The 24689-nt window shown below is 37.7% G+C and overlaps 1 protein-coding gene across 8 annotated transcripts in view; it reads right to left on the minus strand.

Annotated features, from left to right (window-relative positions):
* vav2 (vav guanine nucleotide exchange factor 2) overlaps positions 1-24689 on the minus strand; it is a 204601-nt gene that overhangs the window by 25876 nt on the left and 154036 nt on the right. For 5 of the 8 annotated variants that reach the window (XM_088320233.1, XM_088320230.1, XM_088320232.1 and 2 more), the window contains exons 4-9: positions 14440-14508; positions 7854-7959; positions 6224-6238; positions 4467-4565; positions 2676-2744; positions 2030-2130 (exon numbers count right to left, since the gene is read on the minus strand). In XM_088320233.1, the coding sequence (XP_088176359.1) occupies positions 2030-2130; positions 2676-2744; positions 4467-4565; positions 6224-6238; positions 7854-7959; positions 14440-14508 (459 nt within the window). The remainder of the gene's footprint in view (positions 1-2029; positions 2131-2675; positions 2745-4466; positions 4566-6223; positions 6239-7853; positions 7960-14439; positions 14509-24689) is intronic. The other 3 variants (XM_088320236.1, XM_088320234.1, XM_088320231.1) reach the window with 1 other exon arrangement.

Raw genomic sequence — 24689 nt, forward strand, 5'->3', positions numbered from 1 at the left:
AGCCATCCGAGTCCTCAGCGACATCGAAATCGGAATCCCTCGATGCTCGTCGTCGTTGTTTACACGTCAATCAAAGTTCATGACGCGCAAAATCTGCAAATCTAATCGACTCGAACGCTCAAAACAAACCTGCGCACTCGTATGCGGGAATGTCAGGAAATGGCAGCGGATGATTTGCTTATCAATGGAGGCGGGAAAAACCATCATTCAAATCAAAGAAGTTGAGAAGTGGTCAAAGAGAAGACGAAGAATAACGATCAAAGACTGGGCAGTAAAAAATCCAAAGCCAAGAACACCCCAAAAAACAAAGACTGAGCAAGAGAAAATTTAAAGCCACAATATCATTAATAGATTCAAAGCCGACCAACCCTAAAAATCAAAGATGGGGCACAAGAAAGTTTAAAGATAAAATCACCCTAAAAAAAAAAATCAAAGAGGGAGCAAGAGAAAACTAAAAGATAAGATTACAAAGACAAAAGACAAGGCATGAGAAAATCCCAAGATCCTCCCGCCAAAAATTAAAGTTGCGGTAGAAAAGTATTTGACACCCAGATCCCCCCCAAAAAATCAAAGACTGTGCATGAGACAATTCCAGGATGCTCCAAAACATCAAAGATGGGGCATGAGGAAATTCTAAGAGAAGACTCCAAAGCTCAAATAAAAGGCATGAGAAAATTCTTAGATACCCTTAAAAAAAAAAAAAAATCAAAGATGCGGTATAAAAGATTTGGCGCCAAATAACCTCCAAAATCAAAGACTGTGCATGAGACAATTCCACGATACCCCAAACCATCAAAGATGGGGCATGAGGGCATTCTAAGATAAGATTCTAAAAGTCAAATTAAAGCCATGAAAAAATTCCTAGATCCCCTCCTAGAAAAAAATCAAAGATGCGGTATAAAAAGATTTGGCGCCAAATACCCCCCAAAATCAAATACTGTGCATGAGACGATTCCAGGATCACCAAAAACATCAAAAATGAGGCATGAGCAAAGATCGGATTTAAAAAAGAAAAATCATAGATGGGCCGCAAAAAAATCCAAGACAAGATCAATCAAAGATCAACCATAGCAAAGATTGAAGGCAGGTCTAAAAAAACCAAAGCGAGAATATTTGAAGCCGAAATCTAAAAGAGAAAAAAATCTAAAAAAAAAAATGCATGAACCTAGAATGAAACCCCCCACAGAAAAATCAGAGACACGGCATTAAAAAAAATTTGAAGGAAAAAAAAAAAAAAATCAAAGATGGGACACTACAACAAATAAAGCCAAGCCCCCCCCCCAAAAAAAAATCAAAGACAAAGCAGGAGAAAATTAGAAACAAAATAAAAAGACAATCAAAGGAAATTCAAAGCCAAGATCTCCCTAAAAATCAACGACGAAGCATAAGATAAAAAGATAAATACGGGAAATGACAAAAAAAAGATGAGAAGCTGAATTTTTTTTAAAAATTCTTGATAAAACACAATGGCCCTGACACTTCTGTAAGGTTGTTTATTGACAGAGGCTGTAATGCCCACCCCCTTCTCCATTTTGAGCATTAAAGCAGCAAAGAGGCAGGTTCCACTAAGATTTGACATTTGTATCAACTCAAATTCACAAATTAGAAACTACATATTTATTTATTTATGATAATAACAAAAGTGACGGCAGCACGGCGGCGCAGTGGTTAGCGCTTGTGCGGCACAGTTCATGTCATGGGAACCTGTCGTGGGTTCAAATCCAGATCCAGACTTTCTGTGCGGAGTTTGTATGTTCTCCCCGTGCTTGCGTGGGTTTCCTCCGGGCACTCCGGTTTCCTCCCACATTCCAAAAACATGCATTTCAGGTGAATTGGCCGGTCCAAATTGTCCCTAGATGTGAATGAGCGAATGAGTCGTCTGTCCCCGTGTGCCCTGCGATTGGCTGGCAACCAGTTCAGGGTGTCCCCTGCCCACTGCCCGAAGATGGCTGGGATGGGCTCCAGCCCCCCGCGACCCTAATGAGGATAAGCGGTACGGCTAATGAGAATGAGATGAGACAAAACTGACCGTTCTTTGAAGTCGAGGAAAATTTTTCCCAAGCCGCTTCCTCCCGTCACCATGTTGAGGTCGATGGCCCGCAGGAGGGATGAATGCACTTTCATGACGTCCTGGGAAGAAAAAAAGCCTCAAATTTGTATGGAGACGGATAATTTTGATTTATTTTTGGTTCATTTTCTATGGGTGTCAAGAATAGCAGTGATGCTAAATGAAGAACATGATAACCAGAGATCAAACTTGCTATGATCAAGAAATAAGAAGAAGGCCCAAAAATGACTACCTTCGCTTTGCTGTAACCAATCGACGATCAAGACTACTATCAAAAATAAGGAGGCGATTAAAGCAAGCAAATTTACTGAAATCCTTGGAAGTTTTAAAATCAGTTTTACTTCGAATCTGCTGTTTCCTCTCCCTATCTGCATCCACCCGCTACTAGACTGGACCATCTCAAGTCACACCACACCAAATGTAGACCAAATGCCATTTTTTCTTTCGTGTACCTTTAGAATGTTATTTAATTCTATATTCCACATAATTGGTACATAGCATTTACTAGCTTGAGGTTTTAAGAATTCGATATGGGGTACAGGAATTTCTGAGAAAATTAGTATACAAGACAATATGACAACGAGATGTTAACGAGTCGCTCCCTCACCTCCAGGTTGACAAAGATGGCCTCCATGTCCTGCGCACTCAGCAGCTGCCGCAACGGGATCATGTAGTTCTTCGGGAAAAAAAAAGTTGAGAAAATTATGATTATAATTATTATACCAATCTTCTCTTTTGGCCTGTCACATTTGATCATCATCGCCGTCTTCTTCCTCCTAACGAATGGATGAAGTGCTGCAGGCTTGATTAACCCCAACTCAATTAAGCTCTACGAGTTGCTACGAGCGTCGGGAGGGAAGCGCAGATATTTTTTAGTTTATGAAAAGAGACGAACGCTCGTTTGTTTTCAAAACTGATGCGTCGGCCAACTGGCTTGCTTATTAAAAAGGGGGAGGGCACTTTGGAAAAGGGGCGTGTCCACCATACAGCTCGTCACGTTCCTGCCATCGATATACGAGTTGATGAGCTAAAGTACTTGAGGTAAGGCAATGTTCTGATCGCTGAAATGGGATGTTTTTAAAACAGGGGGAGGGCTTTTCGGAAAGTGGGCGTGTCCACGATCGGGTTCGTCATGATTAGATCATCAATATACGAGTTGAGGAGCTGAATCATCTGGGATAAACTAATGTTCCCATCATTGAAATTTGGAAAATGGACATTCCAAAGATTGTAATAGAACAGAGAAGCTCAAGCATTAGTATACGATAAGGTTTCAATCATCTATATACAAGCAGAGAAACCGAAACATTCAGGGTAAGGTTCTGATCATTTACATACAGTACGAGTTGAGAAGCTGAAAGAATTAAGGTAAGATAATTTTCCGAAAATTGAATTATGAAAAGAGGAATCCTAAAATTTGAGGTAAGGTGTCAATCATTGAAATTAGAGTGCGGTATCTGACATTTTAATCGTAAGAGAAGTTAAGTTTTAATCTTTGAAATACAAGTGGAGAAACTGGATCATTTAAGGTAAGGTTACAATCATTGATGTACAAGTTGAGAACCTGTTGCATTTAGGGTAAGATAAGTTAAGGTTTGAAATATTTGAATATGAGTTGAGAACCTGCAGGATTTAAGTGACAGATTAAATCAATTAAGAATGAGTGGCAGAGCTGAATCAATTAAGGTAAGGTTTCAATCATTGAAATACGATTTAAGAAATCGAAGTATTTAAGGTACCATGAATTTCCAATCCAAATATGGTCAACCTTGATAAGATCAAGTAAGGTTTCAACAAAGTACGAGCAGAACAGATGAAGGAATTAAGGTAAGGTCCTCATCATTGATATATGAGCAGAGGGGCAGAAGAATTTAAGGTAAGGTTCCAACCAATGAAATACGAGTGGAGAAACTGGAGCATTTAAGGTAAGGTTCCAATCATTGATATACAAGTTGATAATCTGTTGCATTTAGGGTAAGATAAGTTAAGGTTTGAATAATTTGAATATGAGTTGAGAACCTGCAGGATTTAAGTGACGGGTTCAATCAATTAATAATGAGTGGCAGAGCTGAATCAATCAAGGTAAGGTTTCAATCATTGAAATACGAGTTAAGATGCTGGAGTATTTAAGGTAAGGTCCCAATCATTGAAATAAGATTTAAGAAATCGAAGTATTTAAGGTACCTTGAATTTCCAATCCAAATATGGTCAACCTTGATAAGATCAAGTAAGGTTTCAACAAAGTACGAGCAGAACAGATGAAGGAATTAAGGTAAGGTCCTCATCATTGATATATGAGCAGAGGGGCAGAAGAATTTAAGGTAAGGTTACAATCTTTGAAATACAAGTTGAAGAGCTGAAACATTTGAGGTAAGGTTGTTATCCAAAAATGGCTGACCTTGTGGATGTCCTCCAGGGTTTTGTAGTATTTGGCCTCGGTCTCCTGGATCTCCACCAAGCAGCAGTTCCTCTTGTCCTCTTCCGTCATTCCCATTTTCTGACGGTCACAAACTCGTATCAACATTACACACTCAATGACGCTGTAAGCATGCTACGTTCCACAGGAAACCAAAATAAATCAAGATATATTGGTTGTTTTAGCAGCTTTGATATAAAAAACCTCAAAAAAAAGCATTCTTTTTTTTTCTTAAAGGGACAGTGTATAATAATTAACCACTTTTTCTCAAGGACTGACGCTGTTAGCATGCTACATTACTCTAACCATTACACGAGGAAATTTATACAGATAATATGATTTGTATTTAACTTCTTTTCTGTTAGAGGCTCAAAAAAGCATCAGGTTTGGGTCTTAAAGGGACAGTGTGTAATAATTAACCAATCATTTACACAGAACGACGCTGGTAGCATGCTGCATTCCACACAAACATTAAATACATGCATACATATAATGGTTTTGATTTTAGCTTTCATTCTGCGCAAGGCTTGAAATAAATATTATGTTTTGTGTCTTAAAGGGACAGTGTGTAATAATTCACATATTGTTTTGAACACAATGATGCTGTTAGCATGCTACATAACAACAACGATTATCTACATACATAAGGGTTTGTTTCTAGTTTTTTTAATGCACAAGGCTCACAATAAACATTTTGTATCTTAAAGGGACAGTGTGTAATAATTCACACTGTTTTGAACACAATGACACTGTTAGCATGCTACGTAACAACAAGGATTTCACAAGAAATTATCTACATACGTAAGGGTTTGTTTCTAGCTTTTATTATGCACAAGGCTCATAATAAACATTGATTTTTATCTTAAAGGGACAGTGTGATATAACTGACCACTTTTTTTGTCAGAATGGCACTGTTAGCATGCTACGTGAGAGCAACCATTGCTTGATAAAATACATTGTCATTGCTAAAGATTGTTTTTTAGCTTCTTTTCTGTACGAGGTTCAAAATAAATATCACTTTTCGAGGTTAAAGGGACAGAGTGTAATAATTAGCCATTTATTGCATGGAATGGCACTGTTAGCTTCTATTATTTACAACGCTTAAAATTAGCATTGTCGGTGGGGCTTTAAAGGAAACTTTTTTTTTAGCAAGGAATGACACTGTTAGCATGCTAATCATTACAGAAATACAGACATTATTATTTAATCAGGATTCCTACAGTTTCAGACATTTCCAATAACCAAGTCAACAAAATTTAAATACAGATTTTTAGATTCTATTCGTTATAGGAGAAACTGCTTCCACTTTTTTACTGTTTGGATTATGATTGGTCAAAGTGAGAAGCAGTAAAAACTATTAGCATGTTGTTATACAAATACTGGCATTAATATTGTAATTAATCAACAACAAAAATATCTATTTTTAGCTACGGTTCATGCAAATGAGGCAGTTGGGAACCTCCCCAACGGACACGCCCACAGAATTGGCCCACGTCCAATCGGTGATGGTCTCTTTGTTGTGTTTGTCGGCCAATGATGTCACCCGGTGAGTCAAAGGTTGGACCAGCTGCCGAGGCCGGCTAATTACAACGCCCGTTGGCAATTCAACCAATCCCTGAGGGGGAGATTTTTTTCGGAAGTTTTCTTTTTTTACGTTTATTTTACTGATTTTTTCCCCCAATAATTTTCTCTTTTAATCCGTGGGGGAGACGCAGCTTTCAGGAATCGGCAAAACTCACCTGCATGTATCGGATCTGCGGCGTGTGGGAGCAAAGAAAAGGATCACAAAGCACTTAATTGGGTTACAGTTAAACAAAGTAAACCCCGGTATACAGCGACCCCGCCTTATGCCGTTTTCACCTCACAGTTTGGAATAAGATATTTTTCAACTCCTCTTTACGGTATTTCCCCCATCGTACCACATTAACAATTTATTATCGACCTTTTAAAAAAGCCTGGTCTGCTATTGGTTGCTATTACTCATGAAAATGTAAACAAGCTATTGGCTGAACTCAATCCCACAATGCCTTTCTGTATTTTTCATTCGGTTCGGAATTGGTAATCAATACTGTATTTTTTGTGCTGTGTTTATTGGCTAAGGACTAGCAATGATGCTAAAAGGAGAAGCAAAAATGTGATAACCATGGAATCAAAGCTTCCGTTTATCAAGTAGGTCAAACAGTAAAATTGCCAGTGTTATTTTAACACTTTGTAGATTAAGACCATATGTTGACTGATTTAGTGTCAAATGTTTACTTTTAAAGTGTCAATTTAACACTGTTTATTTTAAGGTACCAAGTAATAAATAAGGACCATATGTTAGTAAGTGTTAAAAGTTTACTCTTTCAGTGTTGATTTAACACTGAGAAGTAAACTTTTGACTTTCACGCAGCAAACAGTGGTCCTCATCTACAGAGTTTTAAATCAAAACTGGTGATTTTATAGTGCACAATTGCTAACACTTTTTACAGGTCCCAAGAATTGGATTGATGCTAAAAGAAGAAGCAAATGGTGATAACCATGGAAATGTAGCTTCCAATGATCAAGAAGTCAAGAATTTCCAACAGTAAAATTACCGGTGTTCATTTAACAGTCTGAATATAAGGACCATATGTTCACTGAGGCAATGTTAATAGTACAATTTACCACTGTTTATGTTAAGGCAGTCAGAAATAGTGTTGATTTAACACTTAAAAAGTAAACTTTTAACACTAGTACAGTAAACAAATAGTCCTTATCATAGATTAAATTAACACTGTTATTGTCACTGGTTACGCTTACTATGAGTCCCAAGATTTGCAGTGATGCTAAAGGGAGAAGCAAAAATTATAACCATGGAAACAAAGATTTCGAATATCAAGAATTCAAAAAAGTCAAACAGTAAAATTACCAGAGTAATTTAACACTCTGTAGATAAGGACCATATGTTCACTGAGCTAGTGTTAAGAGTTTACTTTTTTAGTATTCATTTACCACTGTTTATGTTAAGGTACTCAGCAATAGTGTTAATTTAACACTAAAAGTGTAAACTTTAACACAACCTCTTTAAACAAATGGTCCTCATGAGAGTTAAATAAACACCGGTAATTTTACTGTTCGCAGATGGTTACGCTTGCTTTTGGGTCCCAAGATGAAAGTTTTAAAATACTTTCATTTTTCATCCACTGTCTCCTGTCCCTTTGCATTCACCCGCTACTTTACTGTACCAGCTCGGGTCATGTCAAATAGCATTCCTCACTATACGGAAATTTTACTTTATGATCCCCACCTTGCAACAGATTGATGCTGCATCCTGGGGCCTACTGTTTAGTGTCACAGCTTTTCTGAGAATCGAGTTTTTAATCGTAATTCCAACCAATCGGGGCTCACCATTGGTTGTCGGACTTCCACCTTGATGATGTCCTCGTAGATATCGTCGCCGTCATCGTCGCACGGGACGCAATCGTAGATGTCGTCCTCTCCGAGATCGTGCTCGCTGGAAAAAAAAACGGAATTGGAATCGTATTTATTGTGTTTCATATAGGACAGGGGTCTTAGACTCCCGGCCCGCGGGACTTTTCCCGGCCCGCAAGGCATTCGTCTTCAGCCCCTGCTAACATATGAAACTTTAATGTTAGAGGGCCAGTGTGTACTTTCTTATCACTAGATGTCGAAGACAGTCAAAAAAGAAGAAAAAAAGCGGTAAAAAAAAAAGAAAATAGGAAAAGGAAAAGGATAGGAAAGCAAGAAAGAAAGGAAAGGGAAATGAAAGGAAAAAAGCTAGAAAAGGAAAAAGACCAACAAAAAAAGAAAGAAAAAAAAGCCCTGGAAGCAAAGAAGATGGTCAACAAGTTCATATCAGGAGGTAGAGTGCTTGTCTTGGGATCAAGAAGTCGCAGGTTCCATTCCTGGCTCCTCCGTGTTATATGTCGAAGTGTCCTTGGGCAAGACACTGAATCCCTAATGTGCCCAATAAGCAGGTCAGCGCCTTGGCCGCTATTAGTGAGTGAGTGTGTGTGTGAATGGGTAAGTGTGAAGCACATTGTAAAGCGCTTTGGGAGGTCTTCATTGACTTGAAAAGCAGACCATTTACCATCATAGTTCATTGCATTTTTTCTCATTTCATTCAATTAGTATGTCTATTTTCAATAACAGCAAAAAAAAAAAAAACGAGCAAAAAACGGGTTGTAAGCCGGGACGGGAGAGCAGATGTGGTCAGGCTCAAAACGGGTCAAAGCCGGGAGCAAAAAACAGGACAGGTGGGAGTCAGGGTCGAAAAAGGCTTGCCTAGCATTCACTGAGGTTCACAGATGGACTGACAACAGGGGACTGACAGGACAGGGTTCAAATAGTGACAGGGAGCCAATCAGAACCCGCGGCGGTTGCCGCCAAATGAGCAGGCACAGCTCAGTCACATCAGTAATCATGACACTATAATTAGTGAATATTGGAATTAATTAGTTATTTGAATAAATCATTGATTGGTATAGTAATCTAACGGCCTTTCCGTCCAGCATTCGTCTTCGTCTACGATTCTTCGATGAAGCTTTGAAATTTTAATTGAGGTGGCTCGGTTCACGGCAAATGATGTTCTTCGTTAAGGCGATCCCATTAAATAATGACGGGATTTTCACTACGGTGGGGGGTATCATGGGAAATTATTTAGAAAAAAAAAGTACTCTTTAATGAGGGATAAAAAAAAAGAAAATTGTTACAGGCCAAACTAAGTGCAAAAATTCATTATTAATTAATAGTTCATATCAACTTGTCCTACAAGTGCAATAATAGACTCTTTGAGACCCTTTGTGTATTATCATTAAGACCTCAACGAAGTATTATAAACATTCAAAAGAGACCCAGATTAAATGTAAAAGATGCTTGCAAAATCGTAGTCTTTCGAGCCATAAATAATTAAAAAGTAGAAAAATCGATGTCAAGTAGCTATGCAAAAGAGGAGCATCGGGTGAAATTGAGTAAAATATAATAAATAAAAAATTCATAATTTGGTCCTGTTTTGTAATCATAACATTCAAATCTACACATCTCTACTAGTACTACAGTTGACAAGTGTAATTCTAGACTCTTTATTAGACCATTATGGCAAAATATGTGGCTAGAGAGGAAACAAGAGGAAAAAAAAATCGGAATATGCCTGAATCACGTCACCCTGCGACGTATGTGGCTAGAGAAGAAAACATTGGAAAAAGTGCATAATGCCTGAATCACGTAACCCAGTGACATATGGGGCTCAAGGAGGAGACAGTGGAAAAAAGTAGATGATAACTGTATCACATAACCCAGTGATATATGGGGCTAAAGAAAAAGACACTAGAAATAGTGGATGATAACGGAATTCCGTAACCAAGTGACATATGTGGCTAGGGAAGGAGACAGTGGAAAAAAAGTGGATGATAACTGTATCACATAACCTAGTGATATATGGGGCTAAAGAAAAAGACACTAGAAATAGTGGATGATAACGGAATCCCATAGCCAAGTGACTTATGTGGCTAGGGAAGGAGACAGTGGAAATAGTGGATGATAAGGGAATCCCATGACCAAGTGACATATGTGGCTAGGGAAGGAGAAAGTGGAAAAAAAAGTGGATGATAACTGAATCACACAACCCAGTGATATATGGGGCTAAAGAAGGAGACACTCAAAATAGTGGATGATAACGGAATCCCGTAACCAAGTGGCATATGTGGCTAGGAAAGGAGACAGTGGAAAAAAGTGGATGATTACTGAATCACATGACCCAGTGATATTTGTGGTGAGGGAAGGAGACAGTAGAAAAAGTGGTTCGTAACTGAGTCTCTTAATCCAGTGGCATAAGTGGCTAGGGAAGGAGACAGCGGAAAAAAAAGTGGATGATAACTGAATTACGTAACCAACTATGTGACTAGAAAAGGAAAACATTGGAAATATAGTTGAGCAGTTGCTAAAGGCAAGTCAAGTCATGTTTATTTGTATAACCCTTAATTACTAGAATTCTCAAAAGGGCAAATGAGGAGTGGCTAGTGGTAAGCCCTAGTCTCCAACCAAGTGGCTAATGTGAGTGGCTAGAGAGGAAAACAGAGAAAAACATGCCAAAAGTGCCTGAATGAAGGGGTTTGGCATCATTTCCCGTGGAAGGCGAGTGGCAGTTTCTGACAAAGCAGAACCTGCTACCAATAACAATACCAGACCATAGCCTGTTACCAAGTAGCTAACATGGGTGGCTAGGGAGGGAAATTGTGAAAAGAAAGCAGAGCAGCTGTTAAAGACGAGTGACACTGAAAGACGGATAAAGAGCAGTTAACATTAACAATAGCGGCAGACCATATGTGGCTGAGGCGAGTGCCTAGAGAAGAAAACAGAGGAAAGAATAATTTGAGCAAACAAGAAAGGTATAACAGCAGGAATAGCAAGCAATATCAATATATAAGTGGCTAGAGAGAGAAACAGTGGGAAAAAAATCCTTCAATACTAAAGATAAATGCACTTTGCTATCTTTTTCGACCCCCACGGTTCAAGCCGCGACTTTGATTTAGCCCGGCGTTTTGCAACGCCTTCTGCTAATCCTGTATTAGCCCGCTTGGCGGCTATTTTTTTGGCGGCAACACAATCAGCCTCAATCTGGCCTGGCACGTTAGCTGGAATATGTTAGCGCAGTGGTCATGGCAACGGCAGCCCAGGGAAAAAAAAACAAAGAGACACAGCACCTCATTTGGTTGCGGCTTCACGTTTGCTGTCGGAAGCGCGTCCATAAATCTCCTTCCTTTTATTTTCCACAATAAAAGTAGCAGGAAGCGTCTTTATTTGTATTATTATTCTCATGCCTTATTATACACCATCATAACTTTAGTCATGAAATGATTTTACGCTACTTTTTCTTTTCTAACTTTTGAGAAGAAACTTAGACAAAAGCGCGCCAGGATAATCATTTTTCCCATACTGAGTAAAAAGTCAGATCAATAAATAATAATAATAATTTCAATGAAAAAACGATAAAATTATCTGGAAAGGCAATAATTTTTTTAATAAGTTTGTCCTCCTTTACACGTCGCACAAATAAATAAAGTTAATATTGGCGTCAATTAAATAATTGATGCCAGAGGGAGAAGATGATAACAATGGAAACAAAGCTTGCAATGATCAATAAAAACCCAAGAATGAAAAAATAACCATCAAATTTGAAGCCAGCAGGGCTTTTATTGTGTCGAGTATGGAGGGGTTACTTTTAGAGGTCGATTGATCGGCATCGATATTTTGGAATTTGACGGATATCGGTATCGGCATATTTTTTCATTATTAAGCACAACTTCTCCTGCCTCCTGTCTCTGACTCTCCCCATTCCGCGCCTTCTGATTGGCTAAGCGACCGGGGGCGGAGTCACAAAAGCAGGAAGCTGTCCCCACTCGGCATTGTCCACAATCTACTCGAGCGAGAGTTAGTTCTGTCAAGAACATTTTTTTATATTTTTCATATTTACTGTGCCAGTGTCTCACTGTTCTTCACCTGAATGCCTCTCACAGGATTCCTACAGTTTAAGGGAAGTTGAATTTAAGACTTTTTATTATCTTATGAAATCAAATATAAGGCCAAGTCGACAAAAAACCCCACAGTTGAAACAAAATTATTAAACCTAAATATTTATTTTACACAATACAGCCACTGTTCATTACATCTAGACACTTCCATGGACTAAATTAAACATATCTGTTCAAAGTCGCTATGTGTATTGTGGGTAACCCCAAGTCGTGCGTCTCCTATTAAAATCCTGACTGAAACCACATCACCATTTTGATAGTTCCGTAATTGTGGTCACGCCATGTTGCCACGAACCTAAATCATTGAATTATTAAAACATAATTTATAAATGTTAATAAATCTTTTATTTCAAACAAATATAACATTTTAAGGTGTTCACATTTTTAAGACTTTCGAAATATGGATTCAAGACATTTTAATACTAATTTAGGCCTTTTAAAAAAATAATGAGTTCAATGCCTTTCAAGACTTTTAAAGGATCCACAAGAACCCTGTCTAAGCGCTAGGTTTCCCATAAAACGAGCGTTGCAATCATAGTCTGTGTAATGTGTTGAGGGCTGCAACAACACATCGATAAAATCGCTTTAAATAGATCATTAAAAGTGTTGGCAAGTAATTATCTCATCTAAACGTCGTGTTGCGCAATTAATGAGTCACTAAGCACAATAATCATGCAAATACATGTATTGGATCTCATTGTGAAGTTGTTGAGTTGTAGTGCCACTTTACTCCAGACCGTTTTTTGTAAAAGTATCTTGCTTTTTTAAAATCATTTTTTGCATCATTACAAACATATTAGGTTCGAAGCATTCAAACACTACAAAGTTAACAAGGGTACAGAAAGTGCTGCAGAAATACAAAGAAAAAAATATGAAAATAAATTCAAAAAATACAATAAAGTAAAAATAAAAATAATGATAATGAAATGTTTTTCTCAAAGGTGCAGCCTTTTAAGCTTAATACACTACATTGTGTATCATTTGCACATTGGGATTGTTGATCAGTTTTAAAAGTGGGTTTACATTTTTTGCCACACGTAAAAGCTTCATTTATTGCACGTTTTTATTTTGTGTGATAATTCAAAATGTAATATGATCTTTGGATAAGATGGTAGAAAGCAAGTATTTCACACATTTCAAGGTGCATAGCACACATTTGGATGTATTTTTGTCTATTGTGACGTTATTTGTCAAAAATTTGTTTTTTTATCATTTTGTATTATAGAATATTCAGTTGTGTTGAGCACTATTTTTTCTATCTATCTAGAACTTCAATATTTGAATATAGGATGAAATCAAAAATGTGTTTTTTTTTAAAAATCCGATTCATCGTAAGAATAATCAACCGATCGTTGTCTAACCAGACGCTCCCTTACTTACGACCATTTGACTTACGAAAAATGGTAGATACGTTGTGTGGTGCTGTCAGAGGTCACCCAGCATCCACCCCGAAGAAGAAATCTGGTTTCTACTTTCTATTTCGTGTGTAAACATTCTGTACTGTATCTCCAGCGCGCTAAGAACTTTGACATTTTTATTGTTTAATATCTCGTGCATCCATTCAATTTGGTTGGTGTAAAGTGTAAAGAGGAGACGAGCTGTTTCTTTTGAAACGAAAATGGAATAAGAAAGCTTGATGCGGTTGAGAAAATGGTTGGACCACTTATTTACAGCCACTCTCTACCACAGAGGAGGACATCTTAAAGCTCATCTTCCAAAAGTAAGTAAAACTTAACTTTATGTATCTTCATAGAGCATATTATTTATGAAATGTTATTTCTTTAGCACAAAACAATACAGGTTATTTATACAGTACTGTCCATACTATGTCTATATTATCTCCAGCACGCTAAGAACTTTGACATTTTTATTGTTTAATATCTCGTGCATCCATTCAATTTGGTTGGTGTAAAGAAGAGACGAGCTGTTTCCTTTGAAACAAAAATGGAATGAGAAAGCTTGCTGCCGTTGAGAAAATGGTTGGACCACTTTTTTACAGCCACTATCAACCACGGAGGAGGACCTCTTGAAGCTCATCTTCCAAAAGTAGGTTAAACTTAACTTTGTGTATCTTTATAGAGCATATTATTTTATAAAACAATACAGGTTACTCATACAAGACTTAAACATACAAAATATAGCACTGAAGCAACTTACGAACAAATTCAACTTACGAACAATGGTTCGTAAGTAGGGCAGCGTCTGTATAATGAGTTTATTAAGACATATTCATGTGAATGTCACAAACACAAGAGACCCAATGTAACTAAACACTAGAAGAAATACTACTCAAGTAGACTGTATATAGCATACTATAGTATCCTTATCATCATGTGTGTTTCTCTATATTATTCCTACTAGTTTATTACTCTATTATTAGTATGAAATGATTGATTACTATTGAATTGTTATTATTAAGTGAAAATGTGCAAGGTTGAACTTACTCGGCCAGCTCTTCCAGGCTCCGGTACACATCGTCCTCGTTCAAGGCGGTGTCTTCCGACGGGAAAGGTCTGAAAATAAAAAAATGATTTAAAAAGAGTAAACGGGGGACTCAAACCTGGCATTTGTTCCGCAAGCCGCTAATCAAAAAAACTGAATAATAATTCCTAACTCACGCATCTTTATTGACACTTTGATTTGGGAAGGAACATGAACGCTAACCACTTCCTGACGAGTTTGTTAAACGCAAGATCGATTTTAGATGCCGACCGTCTCACGTGCGCGGAAAAGAATTATAGAAAACAGCAGAGAATGATGGGAAAAAAAACAGGAGGAGACCAAATCTCAAAGATTTGTCTTGTCAAGATAAGTGGCCATCATGTTCTGTACACTCTTTCATGTCATGTTCTGTGCTTTTGTGAAATTCTCCTCTTTGATTTCTTTAATATATTACTTCACAAAGGAGTCACGGAAGTATAGTAAGGATTATACTGGTTGTCTTTATTTCAGATTTCAGTTAGAGCTAGTTAGTATTCCAACATATATTTCGGTGTCTTCCTTTCCTGTTTTGTTCAGTTAGAGGTTGTTAATGTTCCAACACATTTCGAGTGGTATCCCTTTCCTGTTTTGTTGAGTTAGTGGTATTTAGTGCTTAAACATATCCAGCATTGACTTTCTTCCACGTTTTGTTCAGATTGTTTTTGTTCAGAGCTAGCAAATATTTCAACACTGTATGTAGTGCAGTTTTCCTTTCATGTTTTGTTCAGTTAGAGCGAGTTAGTTGTCCTTTCACATTCTGTTTCGCTAGAGCTAGTTAATGTTCCAACATATCTTGTGTTGTTTCACTTTTATGTTTTGTTCAGTTAGAGCTACTTTCTCCAAATGTACTGTATTGTATACTTTCACGTTTTGTCCAGTTAGAGCTAGCTCATGTTCTAACATATCTTGTATCCTATCTTCTTGACTTTCTTTGGCACTCAAATTTTTATCCTCATGTGTAAGATTGTTTATTGCGCTTTTTCATGTGTTGTTCAGTTTATTGCGCTTTTTCATGTGTTGTTCAGTTGAAGCTACTGGAACATTAGGTGCCTTTTTGATTTCGTTTTTGATTTTGTGTTTTGTTCTGTTATAACTACTTGGTAACATATCCTGCGTTGTCATCCTTCTTGTTTGTTCAGTTAGAGTTAATGTTCCAACATATCCTGCATTAGTTACCTTTCATGTTTTGTTCTGTTGAATAATTAAGGACTTGACCTTCCTACAAGTATTTTCCCTCTTTCTTGTTTAGTTCAGCTGGAGCAAGTTTGTGTTCCAACATATCTTGCATCTTATTTATTTTGTGTTTTGTTCACTTAGATCACATGTGTCGAACTCCCGGCCCGCGGGCCACGTCCGGCCCGCCGTGTAAACATATCCGGCCCGCAAGACCATTTTACATTATTGTTATTAATGGCCCGTCAATATGAACAACGCCATCTCATCCCTGGACATCATATTCTGATGTTTTAGTCACTGTACCTATTCCTTCATATATGACGTATACTATACTATATACCAGGGGTCTGGAACCTACAGCTCACGAACCATATATGGCTCTTTCTAGGAGTACCTATGGCTCAACGACAAATGAAATTGCATGCAAATTTTCTCCATCTCGTTCAAAACTTGAGCCATTAATCCTGTTCAGATACACGCAAAGCCAAACCAAAGCTGAATCACAAAGTAGTACTTTTAAGAAAATATAGGGCACGTTTTCACTACGATTTACAGTCAAGGTGTCACACAAAAAAAAACTCGTTTTGGCTGTACAACGCTTAAGAATCCTTTATATAAAAGCTCACTATATAATCAGTGTTCAGTGTTCAGATACTTTTTGATGAATCCACGGAACAATTTGTAAATACGCCAAAACACTGGAAGAGAACTTACAAGTTATTTGATTGGGTGAGTGGGAGGGATGAGTGGAGCTATGCAAAAAGTGCAAGCACTCCCTTCCATCTCTCGCCCTACTGCGTCTGCGCCAAAGGTAAGCACATCAGGCTCCCTGTTATCAGAATGTTGTTACGTTTTTACAAAATAATTTGTGTAGCATTTTCATTTCTTCTTTTGACAGGTGATATATTAAGGAGAGCAAAATCTTTTGGGATATTTAAGTTTTTTTAATATATACATTGACATAGGAGCAAAGGAAAGTTTTTTTAATGTTAAGTTGTTTAAGTTAAGTTCTAAGTTGTATAATTTAACAAGATATTTTTATTTAGAGCAAAATAATAAATACTGTATAAGTGATTTAAGGTTTAAATTTAATATTCTTGTCTGTTTTTATTCATATTTATGTTCCAAAAACGTTCAGTTTAAGTGTGTTTAATAAATGTTTATCCTGGTTGGCCCGCGACCTTAAGTATGTTTTGAATTTTGGCCCCTTGTGCAATTGAGTTTGACATCCCTGACTTAGATCTAGTCAGGGTTTCAACATGATGTCGTCGGGCTTGTGTTAGCCTAGTTTTGATTCCTTTAACCTTTGAGGACAAACTCAACCCAAAACAGGACAAAACTGAAAAAAAGACCGAGAGAAAATGAAGACAAAGTGTTGCGTAACTCTGTTCCCGGTTTCCCGGGAGCGCAATAAGACCCCCGCATTTGAGGAGCCCCCCGCAATGAAATGCGCACTATATTATAAGTTATTATATTATTAAGGAGGTCCTGCCGGGCTAAAGTTAATGAGGCGCTAGTTTGCGGCGGCGGCGTTGTTTTGCGGAGACAAGCACTCTACCAACGTTTTCATTCTCCTCAATGGTGCAACCAGGAGCCATACGAGCGTCTTTATTATAATTTCATCAACCTCGTCTCTTGGCTCTTGGCTGCCGTTATTGGATAGGGCACGCTTTTTTATTTATTTATTTACTCTTTTAAATCAACACACTGTGAGCCAATGCTGTCGGAACGCCTAAAATAAAGGCTAGAGATGATGAAGTATTGGGAATTGGACACAGGTGTGCACAGTTTTGCCACTCCCCTCAGGTTGGTGCCCTATATGAGGAGTAATGGAGTGCCAGATTCTGGCAACATTCTTTCCCCAAAAAAGAATGTGAATACATTTATTTGAAGCAAAATGTGCAAATAATAATAATAATAATAATAATGCAAATACATTTACACGGCGGTGCAGTGGTTAGCGCTTGTGCGGCACAGTTCATGTCATGGGAACCTCCTGCGTGGGTTCAAATCCAGCTCCAGACTTCCTGTGCGGAGTTTGTATGTTCTCCCCGTGCTTGCGTGGGTTTCCTCCGGGCACTCCGGTTTCCTCCCACAATCCAAAAACATGCATTTCAGGTGAATTGGCTGGTCCAAATTGTCCCTAAGTGTGAATGAGCGAGTGAGTCGTCTGTCCCCGTGTGCCCTGCGATTGGCTGGCAACCAGTTCAGGGTGTCCCCTGCCCACTGCCCGGAGATGGCTGGGATGGGCTCCAGCCCCCCCGCGACCCTAATGAGGATAAGCGGTACAGCTAATGAGATAAGATGAGATTTACAGGTCGTGGTGTGTCTATAATTCTAGTATTTGTAGCGGCGGTCCATAAAACTGGCTAAAATCTTTAGTATAACTACTAAAGTGATGCTAAAACAAAGCTAACTACCAAAACAATGCTATTTATAATTGTAGATACTAGTTGCGGCATTGCAAAAAAATATAGGAAACAATCTGACCTTTTAGGAAATATAGATACTTTATGGACAAGGTTTTTTTCTTTATTTTTATATCATTAATTATTTTATTTCATAATGTATTTTTTTTTTCATCAAAATGTAAATATTAACAGCTGTATGCAAAATACAAGCATTAAGTTAAGGTCTGTGACAATGGCATCAGAATTTTATTTATTTAGCATTAGCTGCAGATTCTTTAGCATTAACCGCTAAAGTGATGCTAGCAGCTAAAAAGAAATATGCTAATGGCTCTAACTAGTGGATGCGTTAGCATCAATATAAATTCAGAACCAGAAAAGACAGGAACAGAACTGAACGAGACAATCTAATAAATACATTTATAAGAAAAAAAAATTGTTGATGTCCTTCACAATATAATACTTTCAAACCGATTACGAAGTTATTAATCATTAACTGCTAAAGCGATTCTAGTGGCTAAAGTAAAACTAAGGCACAAAAATGATGCTCTTTGCGAATTCAGATTTTGATTTTATCTTAATTAGAATAATCTTTTTAGTGACTTATCAGCATTGGCGGCTAATTACCGCGGCCACAATGCTGGCATAAGTTTTAAGGTCCAGTAAACTACCGTAAATTCCAGACTATAAGCCGCAACTTTTCCCCCTGACTTTACACCCTGCAGCTTATTCAGTGATGCGGCCAATTTATGTAATTTTTCTAACGGCCGCTAGCGGCGCTCGAGTGTTGCTACCATTAGCTGCCCTGTCAAAGCTATATTATTATCATTAAAGCTTTGAAAACTCTCTCGGTGTACCGTCTTTCTTTGTAAATATGTGTAACCCATGTATAATATGTATTTGCAACTGTATATTTTTGTAATGTATTTATTTGTATTTATTTTAGACACTTATTCTGATATGTTTTGCACGGGTGAACGAAAAATGAGGGGCTGAACAAACACGGGGTGCCGAGTTTAAGTGGGGACAGACAAGGAAAGAAGAGGGGGTAAAAAGTTGGTTAAAGAAAAAGGAGTTGCGTGAGTAAATGTGTTCATCTGATATATTTTTCCCACCCTTACCTTTGGAAATATACACTTTTTTCCTTGGATTACCTTCAACGGGACCTGGACTCTGCAGGTCTGCATCAAACCTTAAGTACCGGTATCATTTTCCATTCATTTTGCCGGCTGTGATTTTTGAACTGTGGAATTTAATGAAGGACATTTAATTTCAATCGTGGGACTTGAAGTCAGGTTTGGGTTAATTTTGTGTTTGTGTTACATGTTTAAATGTGGGCACATGCGGCTTATATACAGGTGCGGCTTGTGTATGTACAAAATCGGTTTTCCTCTTAAAATGTGGTGGGTGCGGCTTATAATCAGGTGCGCTCTATAGTCCAGGATTTACGGTATTAACCAAAATATTTACCATTGACTGATGAAGTCATGCTTTTGGCTATGGTTATTCTCTGCTGAAGCTAGCACTTTGCTAACATAAATAAGAGCTAAATCCAGGCCACAGACTGCAGGAGCTGAATCAAAAAGAGATGATTTAATGATCTCTACTTTCCCCCCCACGATCTAATAATGTAAAACCGCCCACTCTGACTTCAAAGTAGCATTTTCTTTTCTTAAAGCTATTGAATGTGCTTATTTAGGGTCGAAGTGAGGATGGAGACGTGGGACGAGAACAAGTTTGCCGTCTTAGCTTTGTAAGGGCCAAGCCCTTTTTAGATGAATCCCATAAATCGGGCAAAGCCCCCAAGCAAGGAAAATCTTCCTGGAAAGGCGATTCACGCATAAAGGGACTGGTGGCGAGCGCCTCCATTGATCACAAGTGTCGGAGAGCAGGAAAGGGCCCCAGTTATTATACGGAAAAACGGCTCCTGGGGGCCCGAAGGAGACTGAGGCGGCGTCCCCGGATGCGACTTTGCTTCTGCTTCGCTCGATAAATCGCTAAAGCTTGGGCGAGCTTGCACACCTTGCACACTTTTAAAGACCGGACGCTACAGCTTCCTTCAAAGTCACCTTTCGCGCTACAATTCTTTTTGGCGAATAATTCTTTACGACGTTGGGGAAGAAATCGCTAATGGAGCATAACAGGGAAAAAAACGAGTGTGTGATAAAAAAACAAGCGCTCAAACACTATGTTTGAAAAGATAATTTATAAAAATGGTCACTGTCAAAATGAATATGCATTGTTTAAAGTAAAAATGAAAAAATAAATAAATAAGAAATGAAATACAAATGACCATGAATAACTGCTGGTGAATTGATGTATTAAAATGGCACAGTACCGAGAGGCAGATAGATCTAGTTGTATGTTTGTATGTAGGCACAGATGTATGTGTATATATGTGTGTATGCACGGACGCCCCCCTACTTACGAACATTCGAGTTACGAAAAAACGGTAGATACGAACATTTTTTGGGGGATATTGAAAAATATCCGGACATTGCTTTAAGTTAGATTTTGTCTCGTGCACCTTTTTCAGAGTACAGGTCAGTATTGTAGTGCTTCTTTCTGCCGCTATTGGCGTGGGGTGGCGCTGTGAGAGCTCACCCAGCATCCACACTGAAGGAGAAATCCACTGCCTCTTCCTAGTTCGTGTGTAAACATTCTATACTGTATCTCCAGCCCACTAAGAACTTTGAAATTTGTATCGTTTAATATCTCGTGCATCCATTCAGTATGGTTGGTGTAAAGTGTAAGGAAGAGGCGAGCCGTTTCTTATAAAATGAAAATGGAATAAGAAAGTTTGATGCGGTTGAGAAAATGGTTGGAACGCTTCTTTTGGGCCACTTTCTACCACGGAGGAGGAAAGTAGCCACACTCTTGAAGCCTATCTTCCAAAAGTAAATTGAACTTCACTTTATTTAGAGCATATGATTTGATAAAATGTTTATTTTTTTAGCACAAAACGATACAGGTTACCTATACAAACCTTAAACATACTTATATAAACCTTAAACATACATTCCATACAAAATACAGCACTGAAGCAATGAACAAATTAAACTTACTAATCTCGTTTGTAAGTAGGGCAGCGTCTGTATATGTATATATATATATATATATATATATGTATATATATATATATATGAATCTTGAACACTTTGAATCTATGAATCTTAAATTTATGACTATATGGGATTGTACAAGTGTAAATGCGTGTACCTGTATATAGCCTGTGTATATGTATGTATGTTAGTGTATGTATGGACATATGTATGTGGATGTACGTGTATATGAACAGTATATGTATGTGTGTATACATATATACAGTATTTGTTTTATAAAGGAGTGAGAGCGAATAACCTATATTTCTGCTCATTCCTTTCTGAATATGTATTTCATTTTCTCTTCCTTTGTTTTCTGGTTTATGTAGTTTCCTCATTTGTTTTTCTATTTTACATGATTTTTGTTGAAAATGTTGACAATAATCAGGAAGCCTTGCATTATTTGTAATGTATTTCAGAATAAATTTCGCCAACAAAATAGTGAGAGGGATGGGTGGAGCTATGCAAAAAGTGCAAGCACTCCCTTCCATCTCTCGCCCTACTGCGTCTGCGCCAAAGGTAAGCACATCAGGCTTACAAACAAACAACAGTTAATATGCGTTTGATAAAAAGAAAAGGTCAATGTGCAATTGGAAAAATAGAAAAATAAATAATTAAAATTAAAAAAATATAAAAAACATTTTTTTTTTCATTTTTCTCACGTATTGCTCTTTAAAAACAAATTATAGTATGTGTGTTATGTTTTAAAATAAGTGTTAAAATATATGTGGCGTGTTTGAACTCTGTTTAAAAAATATTGATATTTATAATTTAACACTGTAATTAAGATTCTATTAGCCTTGAACTACATAACTACAAAACATAACAAAGGTACCCCACTTGGAAAAATTATTTTCGCATTTTTTTTCCCTCTGTGGTTTATTTTTCATTCGCTTTTTTTCCAGAGTGACAAAGAACAAGGGTGGTACCGGGTTGCTATTTATCTAACTAGCTCTCACATAGCGACGTACCCTAGAAGAGTGAAGGCCACCGAAAAATGCAAGATCAATCGAGCAGGACGGATGTTCGATGGATACGTCCGAGTCGTCGATTCTCAGAGATTTGCTGCAGCCGTGAGCGCCGCCATCGCTCGCAAGATCAATGCTTGCTTTCTTTAAGCCTTAGTGGCCGACACCTTCACAAGCTATTTTACTAAAGCAGCTATGCCCATTGCTGGTAGGCGGGTGGGGGGAATGACACCAAATCTGATCATTGAACAGGTTGACTGCCTTCATACCACAATTTTCTTTGTGTAAGTAAAAAACTTGGATGTTTTATTCAGAGAGCAGGCCCAATAGTGAAAAAAATGCAATATATGCCTGGCAGTTATCTCAGCACCTTAAATGAAACCACGTCTATCAGAGAATCAGGTGTTAAACGCAAGATACGGATCTGAAACTGAACAAGAACGATCTGAAAATGACAAACAAGGAACTCAAAATAAAAACATAAAGTAAAAAAATTAAGTAAAAAAACATTCATAAAAAAAGATCTGAAACTGAAAATGAATAAATAACAGGAAATAAACAAAAACATAAAATCAAGATCTGGCGAAAAGAGATCTGAAACTGAAAAATAGCAAAAATCCAAAGTAAAAAAGTTTTGATAATTAAAAAAAGAAAGAAAAAGATCTGAATCTGAAAAAAAAATCCTAAGACAACATTTGGAACTGGAAGTTGAAAAAATAATAATTCTGAAGTAGAAAAATGAATCCCCCGTCAAAAAAGAAATACCAAAACAAAATAAATAAATAAATAAATAAAATAGGAAACTAATATAGGATAAATCAAAAAGTTTTGATCTGGGATTTGTATCCGAAAGAAAAATATCTGAATACAAAAGTAAAAGAGTTCTAGAATATACGAAATGTAAAAAGATCTGAAACGAAAAAAATATTAAAATAAAAGAATTAAACTGGGGCGCAGTGGTTAGCGCATGTGCGGCACAGTTCAAGTCATGGGAACCTCCTGCGTGGGTTCAAATCCAGCTCCAGACTTCCTGTGCGGAGTTTGTATGTTCTCCCCGTGATTGCGTGGGTTTCCTCCGGGCACTCCGGTTTCCTCCCACATTCCAAAAACATGCATTTCAGGTGAATTGAATTGGCCGGTCCAAATTGTCCCTAGGTGTGACTGAGCGAGTGAGTTGTCTATCTCCGTGTGCCCTGCGATTGGCTGGCAACCAGTTCAGGGTGTCCCCTGCACACTTCCTGATGATTGCTGGGATGGGCTCCAGCACCCCCGCGACCCTACTGAGGATAAGCGGTGCAGCTAATGAGATGAGATGAGATGAGAATTAAACTGGAAAAAAAAGATCCAAAGGTATAAGATCTGAGACTGAAAAATAAAATAAAATAAATGTAATCTAAAAAAAATCAAATTAAATAAAAAAAGAAAAGGTTGGAAGTAAAATGAACAAAATGAAAATGGAAAAAAAGGTCAGAAAGTGAAAAAAGGCTTTACAACTGAAAAAATAAAATAAAATAAAGATTGCTTGCATCATTCTACTGTATATGGTGATCCAGAAAGCAGGGAATTACAATTATCTAAACAAGAAGAGATCAAAGCATGCACTGGAAAGAAAAATGAGACAGAAATGGGCATACTCTGTCTACATTTTTCAAACAATATAAAACTATCTTTTAAATATGGAACACAATTAAGCTTGGAGTCAAAAATAAAGTTTTAAAAACATTTTAATGTCTAAAATCTTGCAGTTTTGGTCCAACTTTCAGATTAATAAAAATCAAGTGCCACGTCGTTTTTTGACAGCTGACGCATTTTAATTTGAAACGAATCATTTGAAACTGAAACCGTATCCTTACCTAAGCATCACAACGAATTTTTCTAGTAAACCAATTTAGCCGACGAAGGACCTAATTTTCATTATGTTTGAAAACATAGCATTAGCTTCCCCGTCACTGCTTCTTTATTGTCGAACACGAAATGGTGTCACAGAGTTCAACATAGAATAACCACGCTTCTCTCTTTCCCAAGTACGAGTTTGATTCCCTTCTGAGAAAATGAGCACAAAAGAGGCACGCTAGCATGAATGGCGACCTCAATCCGCAATAATATCCTGCACAATTCCCGCATGAGTGAACGAATGCCTGCCGAGAAAAAGATCAGCAGGTTTTCTTCAATTTCAACGCACTCGTATGCAACAACAAAGCGCGGCTTTCAAAATAAAAGCAGAAAACGATGTTTTTTTTTCCCCGAGAGCCTCGATAGGCCCCGTGGTTCATTTCCCGCCCGGGTCAGGTTAACTTTTGTTTTCCTACCAAAGTTAATTATGGAGTTAGCACCCTCGCCCTAGCAAGACTCGTAAGCTGCCGGATAATAAGAGCTGACGAGCATCTCGAGAGTTACAAAATTCATTTAATGAATTTGTGGAAATTGAACACAGCTGAGGACAACACCACACGTTTTTTTTTCAGGGATTCATTTCCTGATGAGACTCGTAAGGGGCGTGGCCAAAAAACTGATTAGGGTAGATCAGATTTTGTTCTACAAGTTGGCGAGGGAATCAAAG

The sequence above is a fragment of the Urocampus carinirostris genome, chromosome 16, assembly GCF_059441175.1.
Source record: "Urocampus carinirostris isolate Australia breed hairy pipefish chromosome 16, RoL_Ucar_1.0, whole genome shotgun sequence".
Classification (NCBI taxonomy): Eukaryota; Metazoa; Chordata; class Actinopteri; order Syngnathiformes; family Syngnathidae; genus Urocampus; species Urocampus carinirostris.